This window comes from Archocentrus centrarchus, unplaced genomic scaffold (assembly GCF_007364275.1).
Source record: "Archocentrus centrarchus isolate MPI-CPG fArcCen1 unplaced genomic scaffold, fArcCen1 scaffold_44_ctg1, whole genome shotgun sequence".
NCBI lineage: Eukaryota > Metazoa > Chordata > Actinopteri > Cichliformes > Cichlidae > Archocentrus > Archocentrus centrarchus.
Genome location: NW_022060270.1, coordinates 2,573,572 through 2,600,576, shown reverse-complemented (window position 1 = coordinate 2,600,576; position 27,005 = coordinate 2,573,572). Strand labels below are relative to the sequence as shown.

The window sequence follows — 27,005 nt, the reverse complement described above, 5'->3', positions numbered from 1 at the left end:
TGTATAATAATGTAACCAAGATTGATAAGCATTGACTATATGAAACTGTAAGCTAAAAAAGTTCTTCATGTCATATCCAGTAACACACTTGGCATGCCGTGCAGTTCTGACCCAGATTAATCTGTAAACTGTATTAAAATGGCTAATTAAATGTAATAATTGGACTCTCATTCCTATTCGATAAACGAACACGCAGAAACCTAAAAGGCTTAAGCAGCAGCTCATATTTATTTATTTATTTATTTCTTCAATACTAAGAACAGCTGTCATCGGTTTATATTTATACCAAAACTGCACTGCTGCAGTAGTGTATCATAAAGAACATCCAATTAAGTTTAATTAATGATGTTATCCGCAAAATGCCCCCCAATCGGGATTTTCCCCAAAAGCTAACTTTCTAGAAACTTTCCAAAAAAAAACTTTCACATGTCCTGTTGCAGATGTAGCGGAACGTTCTCATCTTGTTTGCTGGGTTACTGGCTATTAGCAGTAATGACGACAGCCTTCTGTTACCGCTGCTTCACTGTTGTAAGGCTGTTAACTGAGACTGTTACGTGACAGCAGCGTGGGCTTTTCCTTCTGAGCTGTTGCTTGTAGTTGACGTTCTGGTGGACAGACAGCAAAATGGCTTCAGGCTACAGTACGGTCCGTACCAACCACGTCTCCCAAAGCAAGCAAAAATAAATAAATTGTGACGGCGCTTCACCACGTCAGAGCACTGAGTTATGTGAAGGATGAGCGCAAAGTCCACACAGGAAGCCGCTTTTGTAAAACCTTTCTTTCCACGTTATCCAGCGCACGCCATAATGCAGCGGTGTTGTGGCAAAGTCATCAGTCTTCCGTGGTTCTCGTCTATTCTGTGTTTTTTAACACTAAATCTGACATCTGTAATGTTACACCCGCAGTGTTTGGATTTTAAACCGCCCTTCCGACCGCAGAGGGAGCTGGAATTTTGTGTAATGTACAAGGAATTTGGCTGCTGTGATTATCAGAAGGACCAGGAGCTGATGGCTAAATACTACAGGATTGTGGATAATTTTGATTACTATGGATATGCCAACTGCGCGGGTTTTGTCTTGGAGTTGCTCTGTCAGGTAGGCAGGCATGGACAAAGGTCGATTGGCTCAGTTTAAAACGTCTCCAACATGTGCCAAGAGGCTGACCAAACAAAATACTTCCTCTGAAATAAGCAAAAGAAGGAGAGGTCTTATTTAAAAACAAACAGCAAAAAAACAACAACACCAAAGTAAGGTAGGGTATCTATTTTAAAAAATGTAAGGAAATATTGTAAAGGCTATAATAGACTTTCCTTTATTTATGTTTTGGCAATACTGGTAATTTCCAGTCTTAATGCTAATATTTTGTTCTGTTGTTTTTACACTTAGGGGCACATCCTCTCCGTATGTAAATTGACTAGTTCTTATATAGCGCTTTCCTACTCTATCTGAGCACTTAACGCACTTATACAACATGTTTGCATTTACCATTCACTGTACAGTAAACCCCCATATGTTGAATATACTTTAAAATAAAAAAAAAAACAAAACAAGGTAACTTGTTGCATTAAATTTTTTAAGTAATGAAGCATTAGTTGAATAAGTGCAGTGGACTATGTTCAATGTACTTGAGGCCCTTTGGGAATGTAATGAAAGATTTAAGTTGAATGTACTAATACTAGAGTTTCAGTAACTGAAGATACTTAGTTTAAGCAATCATTCACCACTCATTTATTTAAGTAATCATTACTCCATTACCAACTGAACTAAATTATAAGTTCTTAAAAATCAAAATGTGTATTTCAATCAATAGAGCCTGGTAAATTAAATATATACAACATTTCTTTTTCTGAACCTATCTTTTTTCACCAAAAGAGGTAACAAAAATATTTTTTACATTATTGAACATGATAAAACTCAGCCCTGCTTAACACATGTTACCTTAACATTTATAAATAACATTTGTCCATGGAAGAATAAAAAACTGTACAAGTAGAGAGCCAGAGGGTGAACAAAAAAACCAAAACAAAACAAAAAGACCAAATATCTACTCTACCCTCCACCTCCTCTCAGTCCCCCTCTATCTTGGGAATTTTGAACTCAACATCAACAAAATGATTAAATGAAAAACCTGTGTGTCTATGGAGAGCGAAGAGTGCTAAAGTATAATAAATAAATATCTTTTGAAATTATTCTTCAAATGAGTCATTGTTTTCTTAAAACTGGAAATAAATGCATAAATAATTTATTAAATATAAAATTGATTCTATGTGCCTCAATTAAATGTATTGATTTCATTTTAAAATCTAGATATGATTATTTCATGATTTAATAAATATTTCATGTTCCTGTGCTGAAACTCAGTGGGTGGGATTAGGGCAGCTTCTACAGAGGATTGATGTCTTATTGGCTGCTTCAAACAGCAAGTCAAGACAACTTCTCCCAAGTTTGTCATGACTCTGAGATCAATATTTTCACTGGAAACTGCAGAAGCAGCTGGTCAGATGTCAGGGTCTCTATAGAAGCTGAGTTTGATAGGTGAAGTTGACAGCTTAAATTAATTCATGATGTGCTCCAGTACAGGAAGATGAAATATTTTTTTAAATCGTGAAATGATTATATCTCTTTTTTTTTTAATGAAATCAATATGTTAAATGAGGCACATGTAATAAATTCTATATTTAATAAATTAAAACTGTATTTATTTCCGCTTTTGATGACACATTTAAATAATTATTTCACAAGTTATTTGTTGTAGTTTGGTACTCTTCACTCTCCATACATGAGCGAACAGTTGAAAACTAAAACTAGAAGCACACTCTCTCTTCTCCTCTCTCTACCTTAAATTCACACCACCCCCAACGTTTTCTCTATCATTTACATTAATTTTTAACTTGCTAACCTTTTGTACATTGCCTTCAATTAATATTATCAACAAATAAAGCAGATCCAAATTAATTTTATGTTTTCTTGAACAATTCACAATTGATTCATTTTTAATTTACTTCCAGTTATTAAAAAAAAACAAAAAACAAAAAAAACAATTTGGGAAGACAAGATTCTGGATCTCACATTGCAAGTTGATTCTTGAATGTCTGAAGTTTAGGTTTAAGATCTGTCTTACCAATGTTTAGAAGTACCTGTTGAAAAAAATCAAAAGTGTTCTTCATGTACTTTGGGTAGTTGAGATGCAGTGCATATGCAAGTCCAAAGACAATGTACATGGCCTGGGACAGGTTCTCAGCATTCACCTTTTCCTCCAAGATGATTCCCACCGAGGATGCATTATAGTGAAGCGACTGTATGTGTGGAGACATGTTTTCCTGTTCATGGCTAAGGATCCCCACTGGCACATCATTGTACAGACGTTCCTTATCATCAGTGTCCTAAAAAAAAGAACGCAGGATTATCACATCAGTATGACAGCAAAGTACTACAAACAGGCTTTATATGTACACAGCTGATGTGTCTACACTGTGTGCAGAATTATTAGGCAAATTAGTTTTTTGACCATATCATCCTTTTTATACATGTTGTCCTACTCCAAGCTGTATAGGCTTTAAAGCAAACTACAAATTAAGTAAATCAGGTGATGTGCATCTCTGTAACGAGGAGGGGTGTGGTCTAATGACACCAACACCCTATAAAAGGTGTGCTAAATTATTAGGCAACTTCTATTTCTTTGGCAAAATGGGTCAGAAGAGAGATTTGATGGACTCTGAAAAGTCAAAAATTGTGAGATGTCTTGCAGAGGGATGCAGCAGTCTTGAAATTGCCAAACTTTTGAAGCGTGATCACCAAACAATCAAGCGTTTCATGGCCAACAGGTTCGCAAGAAGCGTGTTGAAAAAAAAAGGCGCAAAATAACTGCCCATGAATGGAGGAAAATCAAGCGTGAAGCTGCCAAGATGCCATTAGCCACCAGTTTGGCCATATTTCAGAGCTGCAATGTTGCTGGAGTATCAAAAAAGCACAAGGTGTGCAATACTCAGGGACATAGCCAAGGTAAGGAAGGCTGAAAAACGACCACCTTTGAACAAGAAACATAAGATAAAATGTCAAGACTGGACCAAGAAATATCTTAAGACTGATTTTCCTAAGGTTTTATGGACTGATGAAATGAGAGTGACTCTTGATGGGCCAGATGGATGGGCCCGAGGCTGGATCAGTAAAGGGCAGAGAGCTCCACTCCGACTCAGATGCCAGCAAGGTGGAGGTGGGGTACTGGTATGGGCTGGTATCATCAAAGATGAACTTGTGGGGCCTTTTCGGGTTGAGGATAGAGTGAAGCTCAACTCCCAGACCTACTGCCAGTTCCTGGAAGACACCTTCTTCAAGCAGTGGTACAGGAAGAAGTCATTATGTTCAAGAAAAACATGATTTTCATGCAGGACAATGCTCCATCACATGCATCCACAGCGTGGCTGGCCAGTAAAGGTCTAAAAGAAGAAAAAATAATGACATGGCCCCCTTGTTCACCTGATCTGAACCCCATAGAGAACCTGTGGTCCCTCATAAAATGTGAGATCTACAGGGAGGGAAAACAGTGCGCCTCTCTGAACAGTGTCTGGGAGGCTGTGGTGGCTGCTGCACGCAATGTTGATCTCAACCAGATCAAGCAACTGACAGAATCTATGGATGGAAGGCTTTTGAGTGTCATCGTAAAGAAAGGTGGTTATATTGGTCACTGATTTGTTTTTGGTTTTGTTTTTGAATGTCTGAAATGTTATTCAGTTGCCTAATAATTCTGCACAGTAATAGTTACCTGCACAAACAGCTATCCTCCTAAGATAGCCAAATCTAAAAAACCCCACTCCAACTTCCAAAGATATTAAGCTTTGAGATTTACAAGTCTTTTGGGTTGATTGAGAAGATAGTTGTTGTTCAATAATAAAAAGACTCTTATCAAATACAACTTGCCTAATAATTATGCACACAGTGTACTATCTTGTGCAGTGGGTGGACACTGCACAGGGCAGTGAACGATACAGAAAATCACTCAGAATAGTCAATCACAATACTAACATCAAGAAAGTGACTATCAATATAAGCAAAACTTAAAATAATATGTATAGTAGGAAGAGAAGAGCAGAGGTAGAGAACAGGGCTGTAAGGGAGGAGAACTAAAGAGCGAGATGGAGAGAGGGGAAGGGAGGTTGAGGGAAAATACGGGAGATAGTACACAGGTGGAACTACAGAATGAGGGGATGAGGGAAGGTGAAAAGAAAATCAAAGTTCCTCACAAAGCAGGCCTTGCAGAAGACAGGTGGATCATCGCTGAGAATGACAGGAAGCCCCCTGAGGACAACGTATCTGACCTCCATCACATCTGAAGCCTGGTGGAATGAAGGAGGAGACAGGAGATCACACATTTAGAATAGGGTCTACATGTCACCCCGAACATTATGTGTGCACACATACTAAAAAGTGCAATAATTTATGAACTGGAACCCACCTGGACTGTGATGGTCAAGGGCCTCATAGAACACCTGTCGCAGGCTCTTACCAACCACTCTGCTAAACTCCAGACACACCTAAAATATATAAAAAAAAAACATGTTAATGTTCAAATGTGCTGACTATGATGGAATCTTTTAATGCATCAACCCAGACTGCACTACTGCTCTTTAATACAATGTTGATGAGGACTACTGAGCCCTTCAGGTGAAATCGGACTTTTAAAAAAATGAAAAAATTGTGGCCATAAATTATTACTGTTATAATTTCTATGCAAAGACTCAAATGTTGCTTTAGCCAACAAACAGACAAGTTTATGTAATTCTACTTCATTCCAGTACAATAAATTCAATTCCATATTTGTTGGCTAAAGTAACAATAAACAGTCTGCCCAATATAGCTAATGTTTGCTAAGAAAGTATCGGGCAAAGTTAGGTGGTTAACTGTCTTGCTAACTTTTTAATAATTAGGCTAGTTACTTCACCTATCAGTCGACATGCAACCAGCATACGTTATAACTCACTATTTTGTCACTGAATTCTGTTCATTCAACCAAGGCTTCAAATGTGGGTCAGACAACTGGCTTCAGTGCAGCTGAATCCTTCCTCTTCATTCTCTCCCGTCTCTGCTCTGTCACACAACGTTCAGAGGTCCTCAATCCAGTCTGTTAAAACCAGTATGAACTAGATTTTGGCGGGTGCAAAACCTGATGATGTTAAGTTGTTTAAATTCAAACACATAATTACAATAAGATAGACCATTAAAAAAGTACAGCCTATTCAGAATTAGTAACTGATGTTGCAAAATGACACATTTTTAAGTAATATAAAGTCCGCGAAAATCCGTGAAGTAGGGACACTATATTTATTTTAATACTTATACATTATTTTAGAAGTTATACACTATTTAAAGTTTTTATAAACCCTCCCCACACACTTGTACACCAAATATATAGATTACTGTGCAACACATACTACGCATGTGTTGAACAAGTACCGCAAAAACCCACGAAACAGCAAAAATACAGCAATAAATATTTTACACTAATATTGATTGAAAACCCGCGAAACAGCAAGTCTGCGAAAAGCGAACCACGAAGTAGCGAGGGATTACTGTATAAGCAGCATTCTATAGGAAATATTTGGAATTATTATCTATAGGCATATATCAATATGATACCAATATGGTATACTGCATTTTTTGAAAACTGCATTTACACTCAAACATGATTTTTTGTACAAAGTATTAACGCAAGGGGACAGAATAATATTGCACATCCAATAAATTTCATTCCACTTCACGATTGTGTCCCACTTTTTGTTGATCCTTCACAAAAAAAAAGAATTTTTAGATCTTTATGTTTGAAGCCTGAAATGTGGCAAAAGGTTGAAAAGTTCAAGGGGGCCGAATACTTTCGCAAGGCACTGTACACAAACTACTATGGGGCAAGACTAATGTATGTGTTTTCAGTTTATTTTTTAGCCGTCAGAGCTGCATAAACTTTCCTAACGTTAAGAAATGTCACTGGTGTCAGCATTTTAGTTTATTTATACTCAACAATATTTTGGTTTTATAGCCCACACATTTACTGGTTTGGTTCACTGATATCACTAATAGTATTTCAAAAGCAAGGCTCCTATAACCCCTTTTACGCCAAGTACTCAGCAGGAAACATTGGGCAAGGTAGTTACAAACTGTTTTAATGAAGTGAAAGAACTAGTTGGTAAATGGACAGAGAGGTCTCTAACAAAAAAAAAATAGCTAAAAGACAAAGGATATTGCACCAAAATTTATATAGAAAATATATAATTTCAATGAAAAGCAAAGCCTGATCTATATTTGAAGAATGTATACATAAGTATTTACTATCATACTTTTCATATCAATTTAATTTTATATCAACTGTATTTACATGGTCATGTTATCGTCTCTGAAATAAAAACAGCTAATGTACATTTAAAGACCATTTTACATGCTACCCATGGCCCTGATTGTTCCTTCTTGTTGCATTTCCTCTTTTCTTCTTCTTTTCTGTCTCTCCTCCATCTCCCCTTGATCTCAGGAGTGTTCTCCCTATTCAGCTCATCTCTTTGATGCTGAGGATCCAAGCACACCGGTCAGGACCATACCTGGACTCTGTTCTGACTACTGCTTTCAGTTTTGGAAGAAGTGTCATTTCACCATTCCTTTCTTGTCTGGAGACCCAAATATAGCAAAAGTCAAAGGAAATCAGACCCGTCTTTGCGATTACCTAGAATTACATGACAAGGACTACTGCTATCCACATCTGCTTAGCAACCAGCAGCTCACTCAAAACCTGGGCAGGGTTCAGTCAAACTCAGATGGCTGTCTGCAACTGTGTCTGGAAGAAGTGGCCAATGGGCTCCGAAATCCATTAGCCATGGTGCATGCCAATGACGGCACACATAGATTCTTTGTAGCAGAACAGGTGGGCCTTGTGTGGACTTACCTTCCAGATAAATCCAAACTGGAGAGACCATTTTTGAACATTACCCAGGCAGTGTTAACGTCGTCATGGGAAGGTGATGAAAGAGGCTTTCTTGGACTCGCCTTTCACCCCAAATACAAGTACAATGGGAAGCTGTATGTGTATTACTCAGTGGAGGTGGGTTTTGATGAGAGAATCAGAATCAGTGAGTTCCATGTATCAGCCAACGACATGAATCAGGTGGACCATACCTCTGAGAGGTAGGTATGAGTCTTGCGGCAAGAGAACTTTTCTATTTTTAACTTTGTAGACTTTTTTTGGTCATATTGACCAGGGTCAGAGAAATGATCTGTGTGCATAAATGGCTTATACCCAATCTATTCTTTATTTCTATTATCTATTTTCCTTTTAGAGTTATTCTGGAGATTGATGAACCAGCATCCAACCACAATGGAGGGCAGCTACTATTTGGAGATGATGGATACTTGTATATTTTCACAGGTGATGGTGGAATGGCAGGAGACCCATTTGGGCAATATGGGAATGCCCAGAACAAGTAAGGAGGTCACAATTAAATGTCTTGAAATGACCTTAAAAGTAAAGTTTAGAACTTTTTATAAAATAAAATTAACAAAAGTTCATTTTAATGTATAAACAGTAATTGCATGTTTTTGTTTTTGTTTTTTTTGCATTTTAGTGTTCAAATAATCTACATGCTTTCTTCACAAGCATGTTGTCATTACACTGAAATTTAAGAATTCATTACCAGTGAGTCAGTGAAAAATACTTAAAACACTTTATACCATATACCAAATTATACCATAGGGAGAAAGTGCAAAAACACTAAGAATCTTATTTTCTTTTAACATTTTTACAGTATATAAAATAACAGTGATGCACAGTGGGTCATACATAGCTATGTGTGCACGGTTTTGCATGTGTTTGTATGTTTCTATTGAACAAAGAGAGCATGAAAGTACTGATGGTATTACTCTATAAATGTTGTGGAAACTGAGAGCTGAAATCCTTCATAATATTGAGAATCATTAGTAGTGAAATATCAATATTTTTGATACTACAGTATTTGCACATGTATTCTAGGTCAGCACTCCTGGGTAAAGTTCTTCGAATTGATGTTGATGACAACGAGAGAGGTCCATTGTACAGAATTCCTCCAGATAACCCCTTTATACATGAGCAGGGAGCACGTCCTGAGATATATGCTTATGGTGTTCGCAATATGTGGAGGTGTTCGGTGGACCGGGGCGACCCTTGGACCAAAGACGGCAAAGGGCGTATCTTCTGTGGGGATGTAGGCCAGAACAAGTTTGAGGAAATCGATATTATCGAGAAAGGACGGAATTATGGCTGGAGAGCCAAAGAAGGCTTCTCCTGCTATGATAAGAAACTATGTGCGAACAGTTCTCTAGGTAGGTATGCTGCATCAGCGTAAAGTGTTATCCTTATTTCAAACAGTATAGAGAAGAACAGAACCCTAACTGATTTAACTGTTTAATTTATTCAGTGCATCGAAAAGCTGCCATAATCAATATACACTGACTACATAAAATACTCTCTTGCTCTCAGTACTGCCTTAATTTTCATGCCACATATTCAATAAGGTGTTGAAAACATTCCTCAGAGTTTTTGGTCCATGAAGTCATGAAAGCATCATGGAGTTGCTGCAGATTTGTCAGCTGCATATCCATATTGCAAATCTTCTGTTCCACCATAGGTGCTCTGTTGGATTGCGATCTAGTGACTGTTGCAGCCATTTGACTATAATAAACTCATGTTCCCTGAGATGATTTGAGCTTAAGATCAGTACACTGTAGATATGAAGGAATCGATGTTGTTGACAACGAAACTCAGTTAGGCTGTGGCATTTAAATGATGCTCAATTAGCATGAAGGGGCAAGAAGTAGACAGTTCCCCACACCATTACACCACCCCCAGCTTATAATAAGATAATAATGCATTAAATATTTACTTCAAATTTCAGAATTAAAATCCTGTGTTGGTACTGCACTGAACACCATCCAATGTTGTACTATATATATATATATATATATATACACCTCATGTTCTGACGCTCTGACACCTTTTAATTTTTTCACAGATGATGTCCTGCCCGTCTATGCATATCCTCATAAGATGGGCAAGTCAGTAACAGGTGGCTATGTGTATCGAGGCTGTGAATACCCCAACCTGAATGGCATTTATATATTTGGAGACTTCATGAGTGGGTAGGTGTAACCTGGAAGAGAGATTATTATTTTAAACAATTCGATTCAAAGTAACTCTTGTGTACCATGTTCCACATAAAATGAGATGATGGACCCTCCCTTCTTCAGCTCACCATTATTTTTCTATATTGATCCATCTATCAAAGTGTAGGGCAAACATTTTCCAGGACAACCACTGCACCCTGCAGCCATTTCATGGTTTGTTCCTACTTGGACTAGTCTTGGTAGGTAGGTTAGGTACTGGTCTAACCAGGACCAGCCCATATGTCTTGCTCAGAGATGCTAAACTTAACCTTTTTATTTAGACTGTCAGAGAGGTCCACTTATTTTAGGAATTTAAAATACACATATGTTGCAATAGCATGAGAGGTGGTTTGTTTGGAGTATAGTGATCACCAATATGACCAGGTGGTTGTGTGGCTGAAGAAAAGTGGCTCCTCATCTGCCCCTAGAAACCCCTAGAAACAACAACAATGTTATTTTTGATGATGTGGCTTATCAATTGATGAGCAGTAGCTGTTTTTTTGTTTTTTTAATGCCTGCGAATCAGTCATCTGCTAAAAACTCATGACTGCCGTCTCCCATTGATGACCTATTGCCATGTATACATCAAATAAAACAACATGGACAAGTGTGCAGATCAAACCTTTCTCACAAAAATCTCATCTGAACTTTCTCATGAGTCAAAGTGAAAGTGACTCATGAGTCACATGATTAAATCAATCATGAACTGTAACATCACGAAGTGATGCCTAGGGCTTTATCTGCTTCCTCCACCACTGCTATCTCCTCTCTCATCTCCCCCTTATCTGAAGTCAGGTCTGTAACACACAAAAATGTGCATAAACATGTTTATTCCCAATGATGTTGCAGTTATTTATTGTCAGCAGATTAGATATATGACCCTCCTGTTTATGGACAGGTGACAAGAACAACAACAACAGCTTATGTTAGTCACGAGTGTCCTAAAAATCCCATTTTCCCTTTGAAAAAACAGTTTGATTATATTCTCACATTGTATTAGTTTATTCACTAATCCTCAGTGTCCAACAATGTTAAATCCACTTCAAAGACAGTTTCAGGAATGGTAACAATTACCAACAGAAAAGTCCTGGAAATCCTCATCAACTCACCTCAGCATCAGACAGATGTGAGCTGTTCTTATTCATCGACCTGCATAGGACTCCTTTCCCAAAGTTTCACAAACTACTCCAGAGTTTCACATATGTGAATGCTCCACACCTGGCATTATGAGGGAAACAGTGATCTGACAGCCTGCTCTCACTGGATAAATGTTGTACAGAAGAGTTTGTCTCTTTCTATTTTACTTGGCAAGTGCACTTTTTATTTTAAGCATGGAACTGATTTGTTGGGCCTATGCTGCATTTAAAATACCCTTAATGTCTCATGCACTGGATTATTTGGTATCACTTCCTGGTTTGGATAAGCTTTTTCAACCAACAAGTTTTATTTTTTATTTTATTTTATTTTATTTTATTTTATTTTATTTTATTTTATTTATTTATTTATTTATTTTTGCAGCACCTGGGTTTGTTGACTGTGAATATCATATGTACTACAGGATTAATACTACAAATGCGACAAAATGTGCAGCACAAAACCTTGAAGTTCCTGGCTTAAACCCCTCCTTAATACCAGCCACATTCCACTAGGTTGCACCAAAATTAATGCCGCACCGGTGACCTCGATGGATTTGGGAAGTCAAAGACTCCTTTAGCTTTGATTTGTTGCAATTTCAAGCAGCAGAACGTGTACACCCAAGTTTCCTTGCTCACTTAGGCATTTTCGAAAAAGCAAAATCTAATGGATATCACAAAAACACAAGAAATTTGATGATGATATATTGCAAGACCCACTGTCGAATACACTAACAAGATGGGAGGATAACGGCTTGGCTATCTAAGCCATACATGGTAATATGTCAACATGGCAGCAGGGTTTTTAATTGCTGATGGCTCAATTCAGACAAACAAAATAGCTATTAAACAGTTTAAAATGACACAAAGATGTGCAATAAGTCATCCTTGAAATAATGTACATTACATCTACACTGTAAAACCTAACATTATATCTTAATAAAAGAAGTAAATTCATTTAACTTAATCTGCTGAAAAAGTTGGAGCTACTCATTCCCATAAATTAAATAGAATTAAAAATGAATTATTGAAGTCCTAAGTCAGTTTTTTTGAATACTTTTACTCATAATGAGTAATTTTTTTCATGCTTTAAATGTTTGAGTTAATGAACTTAAATGATTCAAGGCAATCGGTTTCCTCAAATAATTTGAGTTGAACTAACTCATCAGGTTTTACAGTGTTTATTGAAATCATACATCACCTAATTAATCCAAAAGCCAGTGAAAAAAAAAGAAAGAAAAAGAAGTTGTGTGCTTACAGTATTCCTTTAACATCAGCTTTTCCGTAACCATATGATATATTTTCCTAGGTAAAAGGTTATACATATATTTTCCAACAATGTAGTAATGTTATTTAAGGCTGTTAAAAGTACTCTAAAAAATGCATAAAAAGTAGAGGTGAACGGTACTAAGTGGTATGAAATAAAAAGTACAGAAATTTCATGATCCTAAAATCCTGCACATTAGAAATTGCTGACTTTATTTGTGTCCCAGCCGTTTAATGAGTCTGCAGGAGGACAAAAACACAGGAAGATGGAACTACAATGAGATCTGTATGGGGATGGGCCTAACCTGTGCCTTTCCTGGACTTATCAACAATTATCACCAGTACATCATCTCCTTTGCTGAGGATGAATCTGGTAATGAGCCATCTCACAATCTTAAACTGACTTTTTTAGTTACTGTTTTTAGCTACCTATAACTGTTGCATCTTTTGTGTAACGTTCTCTCATCATGTTATTCCTTAAGGAGAACTATACTTCATGTCCACTGGAATACCAAGTGCTACATCACCTTCAGGAGTCATATATAAAGTTGTGGATCCCTCTAGGTGAGTGATATAATTACTTATTACTTTGCAATTGTCATTATGAAAAGAAAACTTTATTTATGATAATGACTTTCTGTGCAGAAATACCCTATTATTTGTAATGTATTTATTATAAATGAATCTGTAAGATGTAGAGGTCTTATGGTAGTCTATTGAGAGTTTATGCTTCTTGTTATCATCCATGCATATGGCAGTGTTCCCCTAAAATTATATCAGACTGCTGGTGTAATGTTTATTTGATTTGTTGTGCACTTCCTGTTTTTTGTAACCTCATGTGTACAGCAAGTGTTAATTAAATGTATTCCAAAAATATCAATATGCGAGAGCTCAGATGTTCCCAGATGGCACAGTCGAAGATTGCTGCAGCAGTTGGAAAAGATGAGAAGTCATGCAGAACACAATGAAAGAACCTCTGTGGTCACTTTTTCCCTGTTTCAACTGCATACATGTATATTTTAATGGTTAAGGGCTATGCTAACATCACAGCTTGTGCATGCAATGACCAACCTGTCAACCATTATTTTTACATTAAGTATTGCACAAAATAACGTTTTAGTCTTACGTTGTTTCTACAGCATCCATTTCTGCAATCTTCAAAGAGACATTTAAGGGTGACTGTGGCTCAGGAGGTAGAGTGGCTTATCTACAAATAGGAAGCTTGGTTCGATCTTATTCCAATCTGCATGCTGTACAAGCATCCTCAGGCCAGATACTGAACCTCAAAATGCCCCTGATGTATCTATCGGCGTGAAACTTTGCACAAATGACAGGCAAGGTTCTTAGGTATAGAAAAAGTACTTGTATGAATGTGTGTATGATTGGGTGCATGACGCTTTTGTAGTAAACAGCACTTTGAATACTCAGAACAGGAAGGTGCTATGTAAGTACGAGTTTATTTACCATTTAAATGGAGCATTTGAAATCTTTGTCATAAAATGACTTACATCTATCACTGTAGGATACATTTTAGGGGTCTCCATATTCCTTTTTGACTGCAAATTAAAAACATAGTTACCAACAAATCACAGGGTTGAGCTGGTTCCGATGCAGGCTGTTTATTAGACATCTTAGTAGCACACAAATAGTTAAAAAGACAGACAGTAGCATATGAAGACTGAGATACACACACAGAGTAACAGAAAAGAAGAAAGAACCTGTTGATCATGCCCCGGCTTCCTCATCACTCCCTCCGACCGAGGAGAGCCCGTGCAGGGATTAAGTATGAGTCCAAATAAAATCAAACTGTCCAAATGATCCATGGTGATGAGCAAGCTCTGTTGCAAAAAGTTACTAGTACTTAGAAATATACAAACACAAAAAACAGAGGACAAAAAGCAAAAAGTAAAAGCAAGAAGCCCTCCCGGGAGGTTGTGCCTTAGTAGTTGCTGGAAAAACGGACAACACGGACAAAGACAGTCACTACATCTTCTCTTCTCCCTTCTCCTCTTCTAACCGTGGTATTTATACTCTTTCCCTTTCTTTTTCTAAGATTTGTGCTGAGTCTGCACTTTGTAAGCATACATTAGAAACTGTCATTAATTCTACTGACATTATCTGAAAAGGTACAAACATCCCGGAGCATCTTCATTACATCAACAAGACAGTAAGAAAAATTCATCACAATAATTGACAGAAACAACCTCCTTGTGGCCATCCTATGGTACTCCTGGAGAAGGATTTACAGCTGCTCACACTGACACAGACCAGATATGAGGGAGAAAGTGGGGCCCAATTTGCCCCTAGACTTGTTTCTTAGACAGATTTACACTTTCTTGATTTGCATTTCCAAAATCTTTGGCTGTGGTACATAAGCAAGGTAGCCTATGGTTAGGTCTACTGGACAGATTTATCCCTATAAACGGTTTAAATTGAAAAATGGGCAAACAGGATGACTGGTGCCCTATACATGAACCCAAAATGGGGCAGTTTTATGAGCTGAGACCCCTAAGCATGAATTTGAATGAGCAACAGGTTCAACACTGGGCTAGAGCAGAAGACGAGTATGCTTTGAGAGTGATCTGAGAGGGCCTGCTTGGCCACAGCAGACTGTTAGGGAGGGGTAGCAGAGCTTCTGGGGCCTGAACACAAATAAGAGCAACTCAAACAGGCCTCAAATCTTCCTACTACTTTTAGACACACAATATGCATTTATTACAGTGTAGGAAGCAGTATAGTTGCAAATAAACAGAAGTAGGAATAATAACTTTAAATATCAACATTGGAATGATAAAAATATTTCCCAACATCACCCACACAAGCCAATATCCCAAAGTGAATAGATGTAACATTAAAAAGTATGATTATACAGCAGGATACTATAACATCTCTCGGGATGCTGGCTTGACACCTTCTTGAATACAGAGACTCTGATCAATGAATAGGGGGCAGGCAGTTCAGCTCCAAGGAAATTTTAATATTTGTTAAGCAAAAACACATAATTTGTGTGGATATCTATGCAAGTGTGTGTGGTTCTAACCAAAACCATTAAAAAGAAAACATACATTTTTGCCACGGAGTGTGTGTGTGTGTGTGTGTGTGTGTGTGTGTGTGTGTGTGTGTGTGTGTGTGTGTGTGTGTGTGTGTGTGTGTGTGTGTGTGTGTGTGTGCGTGTGTGTGTGTGTGTGAGACCAGGTAAGGACCCCAATGCATGACCTGCGAGGCAGTACATAGCTTGGCAATGACACAGCTTTATTTGCTGGTAAACTCAGGATTCACATTATAAAAGATTAGGCTGGTCAGAAGCTGGGAAAAATAATCTCTAGGATTTGTTAAAAATAACAAGGAACACATGGACACACAGTGACCGGGAAGCCATAGATGATGACGCGACAAGGAGTAGAACTCAGGGTCTACTCTACACAAGGTAATCAGGGAGAGTGGAGACAGCAGGGACAAACAGGTGAACCAAATGAGACTAACGACACAAGTGAACCAAAACTGAACACAAAGCACATGTGACAAGGGACTGTCAGACAGATGACAACTAAACATGGAAACAGAACCAGACAGAACATAGGTAGAAAACACCATGCAAAGACAAAGACCAGACAAGACACAGGAGCGATGGAATAACACAGAGGCCTACTAAAAGCTAAAGCTGTAAACAGAACTCTACGTGGAAAACTACTACAAACCTAAACACACTCTACACAAGAGGGAAAACCCAGGTGTCAGAAATAATAAGTAAATACCAACACTAAATAACAGAATTCAAATAACCATCATTTACTTAAATATTAAATATTTCCGTCTTATCTCTGTTAAGTTTTAAAAAGTCAATGCAGCTTATTAAATTGTGAGCAAGAGTTAGATTATCAGAGGAAAATGACTTTTTACAACAGTGTAAAAATGTTAGCCTATATTATGACTTTTCATAGTAGCAAGCAGGTGTGTGTAAAGGCTAAAGAGTAATTGATCATGAACAGACCTTTGAATAACCCAATTTAATGATTATTTCTGCTGCTCTAAAACTTACTGAAACATAAATACGTGTATCCTTTAGGTTTGATGAGAACCAATCAAGAACATTAGGCCAAGTGAAAGATGAAGTCTTTAAATTAAAATGTCATGATCGACAGTGTTGAAGGGCAATGAAAAAAACTAAGACTGAAACACTCTGTGAGTCATGCTGATGGCTTTAGTAAAAGCTGTTTGTGTGCAAATCAGGTTCTGAAACTTGACTGTACTTTTCAAAAATACAGTGAGTTGACAGGCATTCATTCAGTTGTTTATAAACAATTGTTGGGTTAAAATAAGGAACCATGAAACCTAATGTTTAATAAAATTCATTAAGTTTGCTTATAACATTTGCATGTGACAAAAACTATACATCACTGGGAAGTGACTTTAAAATCAAATGAATATAAAGTTTGACAGTTTTTGCATTTTGGTGAAAATTTGTACACCGTGTACCATTTCTTCATCATAGAATGGTTCTTATACAGCACTTTTCTACCTGAGCATTCCGAGCGCTTTATACAACATGTCTTTATTCATCCATTTGATAAGCACCTGTTCCTACACCTAAGTTCTTTCTATCTAACATTCCCACATATTCACACTCCAATGAACTCATCGAAGAGCAACTTTGAGTTCAGTATATTGTTCAACGATACTTGCATGCAGGCTGGAGCAGCCAGGGATCAAACCACTAACCTTCCCATTAGCAGGTGACCTGGTCTATCTCCTGAGCTACAGCCACACCATCATCTCATAGTATTAATGTTAAGAAAGGAGCACCTGAACAAAGGTCACTTGAACCAGTCCTAACTCTAAGCTCTATCAAAAAAATGTCTTAATTTATGCAATCAAAGATACAAAATGAAGCTTACAGTTTTGGCTAGTTTCCAAGTATTTATTGTCATGTAGAGAAAAATTCTGATTTACTCAGTTTGTCTTTATTTTCATCTTTTGCTCAGGGGTGTAACCTCTTAATTAGCATATTTCACCTACAGACTCATAAGTATTTAGACAAATTATGCAGTTGTTGTGAGTTTACCTTAGTATGTCACCACATTGGATTTTAAATCAATGAAAATGTAATTGAAATTCAGATTTTCAACCTTGATTCACTGAATTTAAAGTAAATATTGCATTAACTGTTTAGGAATGACAGCGATTTTTATACATAGCCTCCAAATTTCAGAGGCTCAAAAGAAATTGAAAAATTGATTGGCAAGCAGCCATCTGCCTGCAACTATTTGGGGGATAAGGGAAAAGACGAGAAAACAAGGAGTGCAGCACAATTACTTTTTAACAGTGATTAATGGAAAAACTGCAATGGGATTCAGACATGTGTCATTCACAAAAAAATTATTACAGCACTATTTGATGTGGTTAGACAGATTGTGGTTCTTTTCTGTTATTGATTTATAAAGAGTAGTCTGACTTTTTGTTTTACTGCCTGGCTGTTATACTGACTGCAGTATAACTGCTGAAAAAAACATATCAAGGTGATATGACATGGGCAGGGGCGTAGCAACAAATTCTGGGCCCTGTACACTCTCAATGTCAGTGGGCCCCTAACCATGTCAGTACACTAGGCAAGCGAGAAAGAGAAAAAAAAAAAAGAAGGGGTATTTATTTAAAATAAAAAAGCATAAATAAGGTTTTAAGCTATAATCAGATCAGATTGATGAGTTGTTCTTTCATTCACCACCTGTATTGATGCATTTGGCCTACTTGTGCTCAAATACCTAAAACATTAGGCTACATCTGGTTTTTGTACTAACGTTTTGATCCATGACACGTGCAAATTTTGATTTACAAACATTTACTCTCGAACAGGAGACAACTGTACACTCAGAATCAAATCAAATAAGCTACATTACTTTTGTAATCAGAAGGTACAGTAGAAATGAACAGAAAAATATTGTTTCAATGTGAAAAAAAGAAGTTGTGACTGGTTTCTGCTTTTTACATCAATGTCCTATGTCATCTTATCAATAGAGCCTGCGATAGTACAAAATGTCAACTGTCAAATTGTTCTTCAGCTTGCAGACAAAGAAATAAAGCCTTGCTGACACAATATGTAAAGATGTAATTTACATCCCAGTACAGCCCACTGACGGGTCTTTTTGTTTGCAAAGTCACTAATAAGATCTGTAAAGTCCAATTGTTTGGCTAATTGGCTTTCAATCGACAGAATGGCGAGGCTGTTCAGTCTATCCTGGCCCATTGTTGATCTCAGGTAGTTCTTAACCAGCTTCAACTTGCTGAAAGCCCGTTCACCCCCTGCAACTGTGACAGGAAGTGTGCAGAAAATTCTCAAAGCAATACAAAGTTCTCCAAAAATGCTCTGTAGCTGCATCTTCCAGATGGCATTAAGGAGCTCAAGAGAGGACAGATTTTTTGGAAATGTAGCATCATATATGGTGCGGAAGTGTAGCACTTCATTTTCAAATTCTTGTGAGAGATCCATGTGATATATTTTTGCCAGTGCCCAGCATGTTGTTTTTATCTGCGCTTCAGTCATATCAGTCAGCTTCAGAATAGGTGCAAACGTTTCACATATGTTTGCTGTGGTCTGGAACCTTGCACTCAAGGCACTGATGATGCTATCCATTGCAACAAAAAATATGTTGTTCCTGAATGCATTTTCGGCACTGTCTTCAGTAGTTGCATCTTCTTGTGTCATCTCATCAGGCATGCATTTCCTTTTCCGCTTTCGTCTCTCTTCACTCCGAAAATGATCAGGGACGTCCATTGCTTGTGCTACTAGGGAGGCCTCTGCAAGCAGCGAGTCCCATCTATTGCGAAGAGCCTGCATTTCCTCTTGTAGTGCCTTGATGTTTGCAGCCTCAACATCCAGAGAAATATCTCCTGCCTGAAGAATCACATTTCTGTTTTCAATGCACTGCAAAATTTTTACCCACACAGGAAGAAGGACGATGGCATCAAAGGTCTTAAAATAACTGATCAAACCATTTGCCTCGGACTTGGCTTCACTTGTCAGACTGCAGGTGGCTAAGACACATTCTCGTGCCTCAAGGATGGAGGGCAAGTGAGCTGCCACAACTCGTACTGCAGCAATGCAGGCACTCCATCGAGTGTCAGAGAGACGATGAAGAGAGCATCCCGTCTTTTCTTTCAACGTTGCCCATCGCTCTGGGCTAGCACTGAAGAGATTATAAAGATGGTTTACAGAGCCAAAAAATGTTGCAACCTCTGGACATGACTCAGCTGCATGAACACCAACCAGATTGAGGGTGTGGGAAGCACAGGGGGAGAATGTAGCAAGTGGATTGACTTTTAAAATCTGAGCTTGTTCTCCTTTCACCTTCCCAGACATGTTGGCTCCATTATCATATCCTTGTCCTCTACATTCTTGTAAGGGTATGCCTTTGGACTGCAACGCTTCTAGAATCATTTCGGGAATTTCCTGGCCTGTCTTTTTGTGAAAATCTTTGAATTCAATAAACCTCTCAACTATCTTCCAAACACCACTGTCTTCTTTGTCGTGATGTACATATCTTACCAATAGCACGTTCTGTTCTGTATGAGATATGTCTGGTGTTGAGTCACATATGACAGAGTAATATATTGCATCTTCTCTTTCTTTCAGGATAGTGTTGAGCACTCTTTTGCCACAGAGCTCAATAAACTCATTCTGCGTGTCTGCACTTAGGTAGTGAGTTTTGTCTTACTTTTTCTAAGTGCTCATGTAAGAAGGGATCATAATGGGCCAACAACTCAAGGGTTCCAAGAAAATTGCCATTATTGACATCATCCAAATTTGAGGTTTTGCCTCTGAATGCAAGATTTCTTGAAGCCAAATGAAGAGTTACATCCAAAAGCCTCTCTAAGATCTTGGTATGTTTCTCTGCTTCTGTCTGGAACTGTTTTTGAAGGTGCCCATCAACTCCTGTGGCTACCAATAATGAGTGCTGAAGGCTTTTCCATTTTACATAGCACTGCTTATGGGGAGTGTGTGTCTCATGTTCTGGGAACTTTCTATACAGTTTTTGCCACTTAATGTCTGATAACTTAAGTCCATCCTTGCTGTTCAGTGCACTTTTAGATGGCCTTGCCTGCTCATGTGAGAACAGAAGGCATGGGATGCAGAGCAGAGCCTTTGCACTGTCACTGTGGATCAACCAGTCCCTCCTAATCTTCTCACGCCCATTGGCCGATTTAACGTATTGAAGATAGTCAGGGAATGCTTTGCCTTCCTTGCCACTTTGGTCAGGTCTACACTTTCACTAGCCAGCCTGCAAACTAGAGTCTCTCTCTGCTAAGCAGTTAGCTTGTCTGGCCACAGTCCTGAGTCCTCTGACAACAACAACTCTGCATTTCCCTCACTTGGCCCTTCCTTTTCTCTCTCTCTCTCTCTCTCTCTCTTTCGCTTTCTCTCTCTCTATGTCAAAAATCATAATCACAGTTATTTTTGATTGATATTGTAATCACAGTTATTTAACATGATTATTCATTGGCTTTGGTAACATGAATTTATTGAGCATTGACAATAGCTTTTAAGCACAGCACTACACTACTAAGGCTTTTTACCAGACAAAAATAATAAATTGCTTTATTGCTTAATATATTACTAGTGTGTACTTGAGCTTACAGTGATACTGGTAGGCTATTTACATGTTGATATATGCAGCAGAAAAATTTCTAGGTGGAACATTTATTAAGTCTCAGCACGGAGTTTCACTTTCAGCTCTGCTGTGTTAGTAGACAATAGGCTACAGCACATGCACTGAACCAAAAGGCTACCAACACGTAAGGGGGGGGGGTCGGAGGGGGGAGCCTTCTTTCTTTTTCCTTCTTTTCTTTCTTCTTTTGATAACCTGATTTCTGCTTTTTGGGCAGCATGATGTCTAGCCCCCATGTCATTCAATCTGGGCTCACTGATGTTGCACTTGTTGAAGGTCACTGTCGGGCGGACTAAACCATTTTGTGCCTCCAAGAGGAGGGCCCCCAGAGTGTCCAATATGTTGAGAGGACTGTGACTCAAGTTCATTCCCTCAGTTGATGTTATCAATATATTTGAAATATTAATAAATTATTAATTGGAGGGCCCAATTCATTCGAAATAAAACATCACAAAAAAAAAAACAAAAAACAGGATTTTCATGGGCCCCCTCGGGCCCTGGGTAGTCAGGTCCACTTTTCCCCCCACTTCCACGCCCCTGGACATGGGTGAAACTTGCATATAATTATGCTTTGATTTTTGGTGATGTTACATCACATTCTTGCTGTCATTGTCTTTTTTTTTTTTTTTTTTTTAAACCTGTCATGTCTGGCAGTTTTCGCAATTGAAATGACAATCCGAAGGCATTATTGTACCAAACATATTTGCTTTTACAGAAGTGCTCTATAAGTTTTCGATAGGCTTTTCTTGTTAATTGGGGGAGACACAAAAAAAAGTAGAAGATAAAAGCTACACATACATACATACACATTCTTATATATATGTATATATATATATATATATATATATATATATATATATATATATATATATATATATATATATACAGTGCCTTTCGAAAGTATTCGGCCGCCTTGAACTTTTCAACCTTTTGCCACATTTCAGGCTTCAAACATAAAGATATAAACTTTTAATTTTTTGTGAAGAATCAACAAGTGGGACACAATCGTGAAGTGGAATGACATTTATTGGATGTGTCAAACTTTTTTAACAAATAAAAAACTGAAAAGTGGGGTGTGCAGTATTATTCGGCCCCCTTGCGTTAATACTTTGTAGCGCCACCTTTTGCTGCAATTACAGCTGTAAGTCTCTTGGGGTATGTCTCTATCAGTTTTGCACATGGAGAGACTGAAATTCTTGCCCATTCTTCCTTGCAAAACAGCTCAAGCTCAGTGAGGTTGGATGGAGAGCGTTTGTGAACAGCAGTCTTCAGCTCTTTCCACAGATTCTCGATTGGATTCAGGTCTGGACTTTGACTTGACCGTTCCAACACCTGGATACGGTTATTTGTGAACCATTCCATTGTAGATTTGGCTTTATGTTTTGGATCATTGTCTTGTTGGAAGATAAATCTCCGTCCCAGTCTCAGGTCTCTTGCAGACTCCAACAGGTTTTCTTCCAGAATGGTCCTGTATTTGGCCCCATCCATCTTCCCATCAACTTTGACCATCTTCCCTGTCCCTGCTGACGAAAAGCAGGCCCAAACCATGATGCTGCCACCACCATGTTTGACAGTAAGGATGGTGTGTTCAGGGTGATGAGCTGTGTTGCTTTTACGCCAAACATATTGTTTTGCATTGTGGCCAAACAGTTCGATTTTGGTTTCATCTGACCAGAGCACCTTCTTCCACATGTTTGGTGTGTCTCCCAGGTGGCTTGTGGCAAACTTTAAACGAGACTTTTTATGGATATCTTTGAGAAATGGCTTTCTTCTTGCCACTCTTCCATAAAGGCCAGTGTACGACTGATTGTTGTCCTATGGACAGACTCTCCCACCTCAGCTGTAGATCTCTGCAGTTCATCCAGAGTGATCATGGGCCTCTTGGCTGCATCTCTGATCAGTCTTCTCCTTGTTTGAGATGAAAGTTTAGAGGGACGGCCGGGTCTTGGTAGATCTGCAGTGGTCTGATACTCCTTCCATTTCAATATGATTGCTTGCACAGTGCTCCTTGAGATGTTTAAACCGTGGGAAATCTTTTTTGTATCCAAATCCAGCTTTGAACTTCTCCACAACAGTATCTCGGACCTGCCTGGTGTGTTCCTTGGTCTTCATGATGCTCTCTGCACTTTGAACAGAACCCTGAGACTATCACAGAGCAGGTGCATTTATACAGAGACTTGATTACACACAGGTGGATTCTATTTATCATCATCAGTCATTTGGGACAAACTTGGATCATTCAGAGATCCTCACTGAACTTCTGGAGTGAGTTTTCTGCACTGAACGTAAAGAGGCCGAATAATATTGCACGCCCCACTTTTCAGCTTTTTATTTGTTAGAAAAGTTTGACACATTCAATAAATTTCATTCCACTTCACGATTGTGTCCCACTTGTTGTTGATTCTTCACAAAAAATTAAAAGTTTATATCTTTATGTTTGAAGCCTGAAATGTGGCAAAAGTTTGAAAAGTTCAATGGGGCCGAATACTTTCGCAAGGCACTGTATATATATATATATATATATATATATATACACACACACACTCGTACTGTAGTTTGTATATGTGTTCCTCTGTCATGGAACGTACTCTATAATGAGGGCAAGAAGCTGCAACCAACCCCCTCAGGATCCAGAGGCAGGCAGGGAAAGACCCAGGGGACATGGGTCAAACACGGCCCACCAGGAGCTCAGAAGACTCGAGGCCACACATCCCAATGGCAACCGTGCGCACACCCCAGAGGAGGAAGACCCCAGACGGAGCCCCCACGGTCAACAGGCAAGAGCCCAGAGAGCCAGAGGCAAGGAGCAAGCCCCCCCCCCCACCAGGCCGGCCCTCCCAGCACGAGCCGAGAATGCAGCCCCAGGCGCCCCGGAATAGCCCGACACCCAGCACAGCCCCCCCCCCCACACACACACACACACACACACACACCCACACACACACACAAAAGAGGCCCGAGCCACCCCCAGGCCACAGCCACCAAGGGAGCAGGCCAGAAGCCACGTCAAGACATCCAGCCACGCACCCCGGGACCCCCAGGCACCCACATCCCCGGGGCGGCAGTGACAATCAGTGGGGAGCAGCGGGGAGCAGTAGGCAGGGGTAACTCCTGCCCTCCGCAATCGTGTCCCACAGGGGCCATTGTCTTTAATGTCTGTAACTGTAATATCATTATTGTTTTGATTGTATTTGACGGTCATCACAGGACACAGATGGAATTTCTGAAAGGACAATTAAAGTCGAATGTTAAACATTACAGGGAGTACATAAAGACCATGAACAAGAAAAAGAACAAAATAACACTTTTAATTAGCTGGTCTGTTCTATTATATGGATTTTGATGATTGTTAAATAAAAATAGAGAATCTATCATTAACCTCAACCTGAAAATATAAAAACATTGAGGAAAATCACTTTTGAAATGGGTGGGGAAATACTTGACCTGTGCTCAGTGGAAAAAAAATAGATGGAAACAATATTTTTTTTTGGAAAATTTCTTCTTATATTTCATTGTTTTTCTAGACGTGCTCCACCAAGAAAATGCCACTTTGACCCTTTTCCTGTGAGAGTAAGAAGTAATCTCATCAAGTTTGTTCCTCAGGAAAGTGAGTTCACAGAAAAATCTCTTCACACTAACTAAAATGATCAAAATCTAATTTTTTTAATAATCTCATTTGGTCTGTATTGTTTTATCATCTTCCATTAGCACTGGTTGGCATTGACCCACCAAATGGAAATAAAATTGCACCACAACCCACAGAGTCTTATGACTGGCTCGAAGAGTTACTCAGTAATCTAGCTGACCTAGGACCAAGTCTGACTACCCCTGTACCAACCACAGGTTCTTCCAAACCACCAAGGAATTCAAGGCGGAAAAACCGGCGTAAGAATAACAAATCCAAAGTGGAAAGTGCACCTGAGATCCAGACGGGAGCATTAAGGCTGGTTGGGGATGAACATGGCAGGAGTGACCGTGGACGTGTAGAGATCTACATCAGTGGGGAATGGGGTACCGTGTGTGATGACCTGTGGACCTTTATGAATGCTCGAGTAGTTTGCCGCCAGCTGGGTTTTCAATATGCTCTCAAGGCAACTAAGAACTCTGAGTTTGGTGAGGGAAAAGATCTCCGCATTCTTCTTGATGATGTTCAGTGTGAAGGGACTGAATCCAACCTGTTAGACTGCAGACACGCTGGTATGGGGACACATAACTGTGCTCACTATGAAGATGCTGGTGTGATCTGCAGCAACTCAACATACATTGTAGAAGTTTAAAAGCTTAACGAGTATTAAGTCCAGAGCAAGTTATCATGGAGTAAATAATCACTTCAAAGTTTAACATAACACAGATGTTAACACAGGTGTTAAAAATCTGCTCTTAGTGAGAAGGCTGTTATTCTCATGAATGCTATGATTTTCCACAGCAACAATGAAGATAAAGAGTAACACAATCTAAAACTGCTATGCTTTGTTTTATGTAGAAGAATAGAAACAATACAATATACACAATAGCTACTTAATAGTATTTTTCAATATTTACCATTGGTAAGTGGATAATTCTGATTTTATTATTGGTTTATTAGAGTTTACTGTGAAATATCACAATTTGTGTGTTTGGCTTCTCAGTTTAATTTACAGTAACAAAACAAAACAGTAGTTCCTAATGTGTCAGAAATTTCTATCAGCTAAATGAGGTCATAGTTAATATAATATAATTTTGGGAAGTGATTTCAATAAAAGTCCTAGCTCAAACTCCTCTTGTTTCTACTGGCTTTTCCCATACTTAAGACCTTTACTCACCGAATGCGCTGTTAAAATGACAAAAAATTCTGAATCTTTCAGATGCAAACTTGTCATGTAACCTACATATACACTGGATGTGCACTGGTTTGTTGTGGTAAAGAGGGAGCTTAGTGTAAAAGCGAAGCTCTCGATTTACCAGTCGATCTACGTTCCTACCCTCACCTATGGTCATAAGCTTTGGGTAGTGACCGAAAGAATAAGATCGCGAATACAAGCGGCAGAAATTAGTTTCCTTCGAAGGGTGGCTGGCCTTTCCCTTAGAGATAAGGTGAAGAGTGCGGCCATCTGGGAGGGGCTCAGAGTAGAGCCGCTGCTCCTCCACATTGAAATGGGCCATTTGAGGTGGCTCGGGCATCTGATTAGGATGCCTCCTGGCCGCCTCTTGGGTGAGGTGTTCCCCTCAGATCAGCCCCTCAGAGAAATCAGCCTCTGAGATCAGCCTGCCCTGAAGAATAAATGAGGTCATACCAAATACTGATTCTCAGGCTCCATTTTTGAGCTGCATTCATGAATGTTTCAATACAACACATTCTCACTCCTTACTCATCACTCGTCATCTTTAATTTTGACAGTCGGGGAGTTGGGTCCAGCAGACTCTCGGTCTCAGAGATGAAGGAGCACAGAGAGTCTTCCTTGAATCGGTCCAAGTCTTCAAAGGAGAACCTCTCTCCATCCTCCCACTCGGCAAACATCAGTTCCATTACATCCACTTTTTAACACCTCTCAAGCTCCTCCTCCATCAGCTGATGAGTTTGATCCTCATGCAATGGCTCTAAGACTGTTCTCCGGGCTGTCATAAACAAACAACTTTTCCCACGTGAAAATACCTCCCACCGGAGCACTACCCCGCCCTTCTATCCACATTTTCACTAACTTGAAACACTTCTAGGGCGGTCTTATCTCAACACACAAATTTACTCCCTTACATTATTACAGCAGCTCAGGTGGGACTTCAATTCCCCTTCTCTG

The 27,005-nt window shown here is 38.9% G+C and overlaps 1 protein-coding gene across 3 annotated transcripts; it reads left to right on the top strand.

The window, feature by feature from the left end:
• The first annotated feature begins 624 nt into the window (after positions 1 to 624).
• On the top strand, positions 625 to 26,078 carry hhipl1 (HHIP-like 1). 3 transcript variants are annotated; one of them, XM_030724973.1, is made up of 9 exons: positions 625 to 1,094; positions 7,516 to 8,162; positions 8,315 to 8,458; positions 9,004 to 9,332; positions 10,022 to 10,148; positions 12,799 to 12,944; positions 13,054 to 13,135; positions 24,756 to 24,838; positions 25,075 to 26,077. In XM_030724973.1, exons 1-9 carry the CDS (start codon positions 735 to 737, stop codon positions 25,506 to 25,508), a joined length of 2,352 nt encoding a protein of 783 aa, XP_030580833.1. In that variant the 5' UTR covers positions 625 to 734; the 3' UTR covers positions 25,509 to 26,077. The 3 variants fall into 3 exon arrangements, with proteins under 3 accessions (XP_030580833.1, XP_030580832.1, XP_030580834.1); XM_030724972.1 differs by having other exon boundaries at positions 24,940 to 26,073; XM_030724974.1 differs by lacking the exons at positions 10,022 to 10,148; positions 12,799 to 12,944 and having other exon boundaries at positions 9,004 to 9,314; positions 13,063 to 13,135; positions 24,940 to 26,078.
• The last annotated feature ends 927 nt before the right edge of the window (positions 26,079 to 27,005 follow it).

Bases quoted from the DNA above. Each gene is read 5' to 3' on its own strand.
- hhipl1 (XM_030724972.1), top strand. From the start codon at position 735: ATGAGCGCAAAGTCCACACAGGAAGCCGCTTTTGTAAAACCTTTCTTT. The intron at 10,149-12,798 runs GTAGGTGTAACC...TTTGTGTCCCAG, and splicing joins TTTGGAGACTTCATGAGTGG to CCGTTTAATGAGTCTGCAGG. The intron at 13,136-24,755 runs GTGAGTGATATA...TTGTTTTTCTAG, and splicing joins AAAGTTGTGGATCCCTCTAG to ACGTGCTCCACCAAGAAAAT.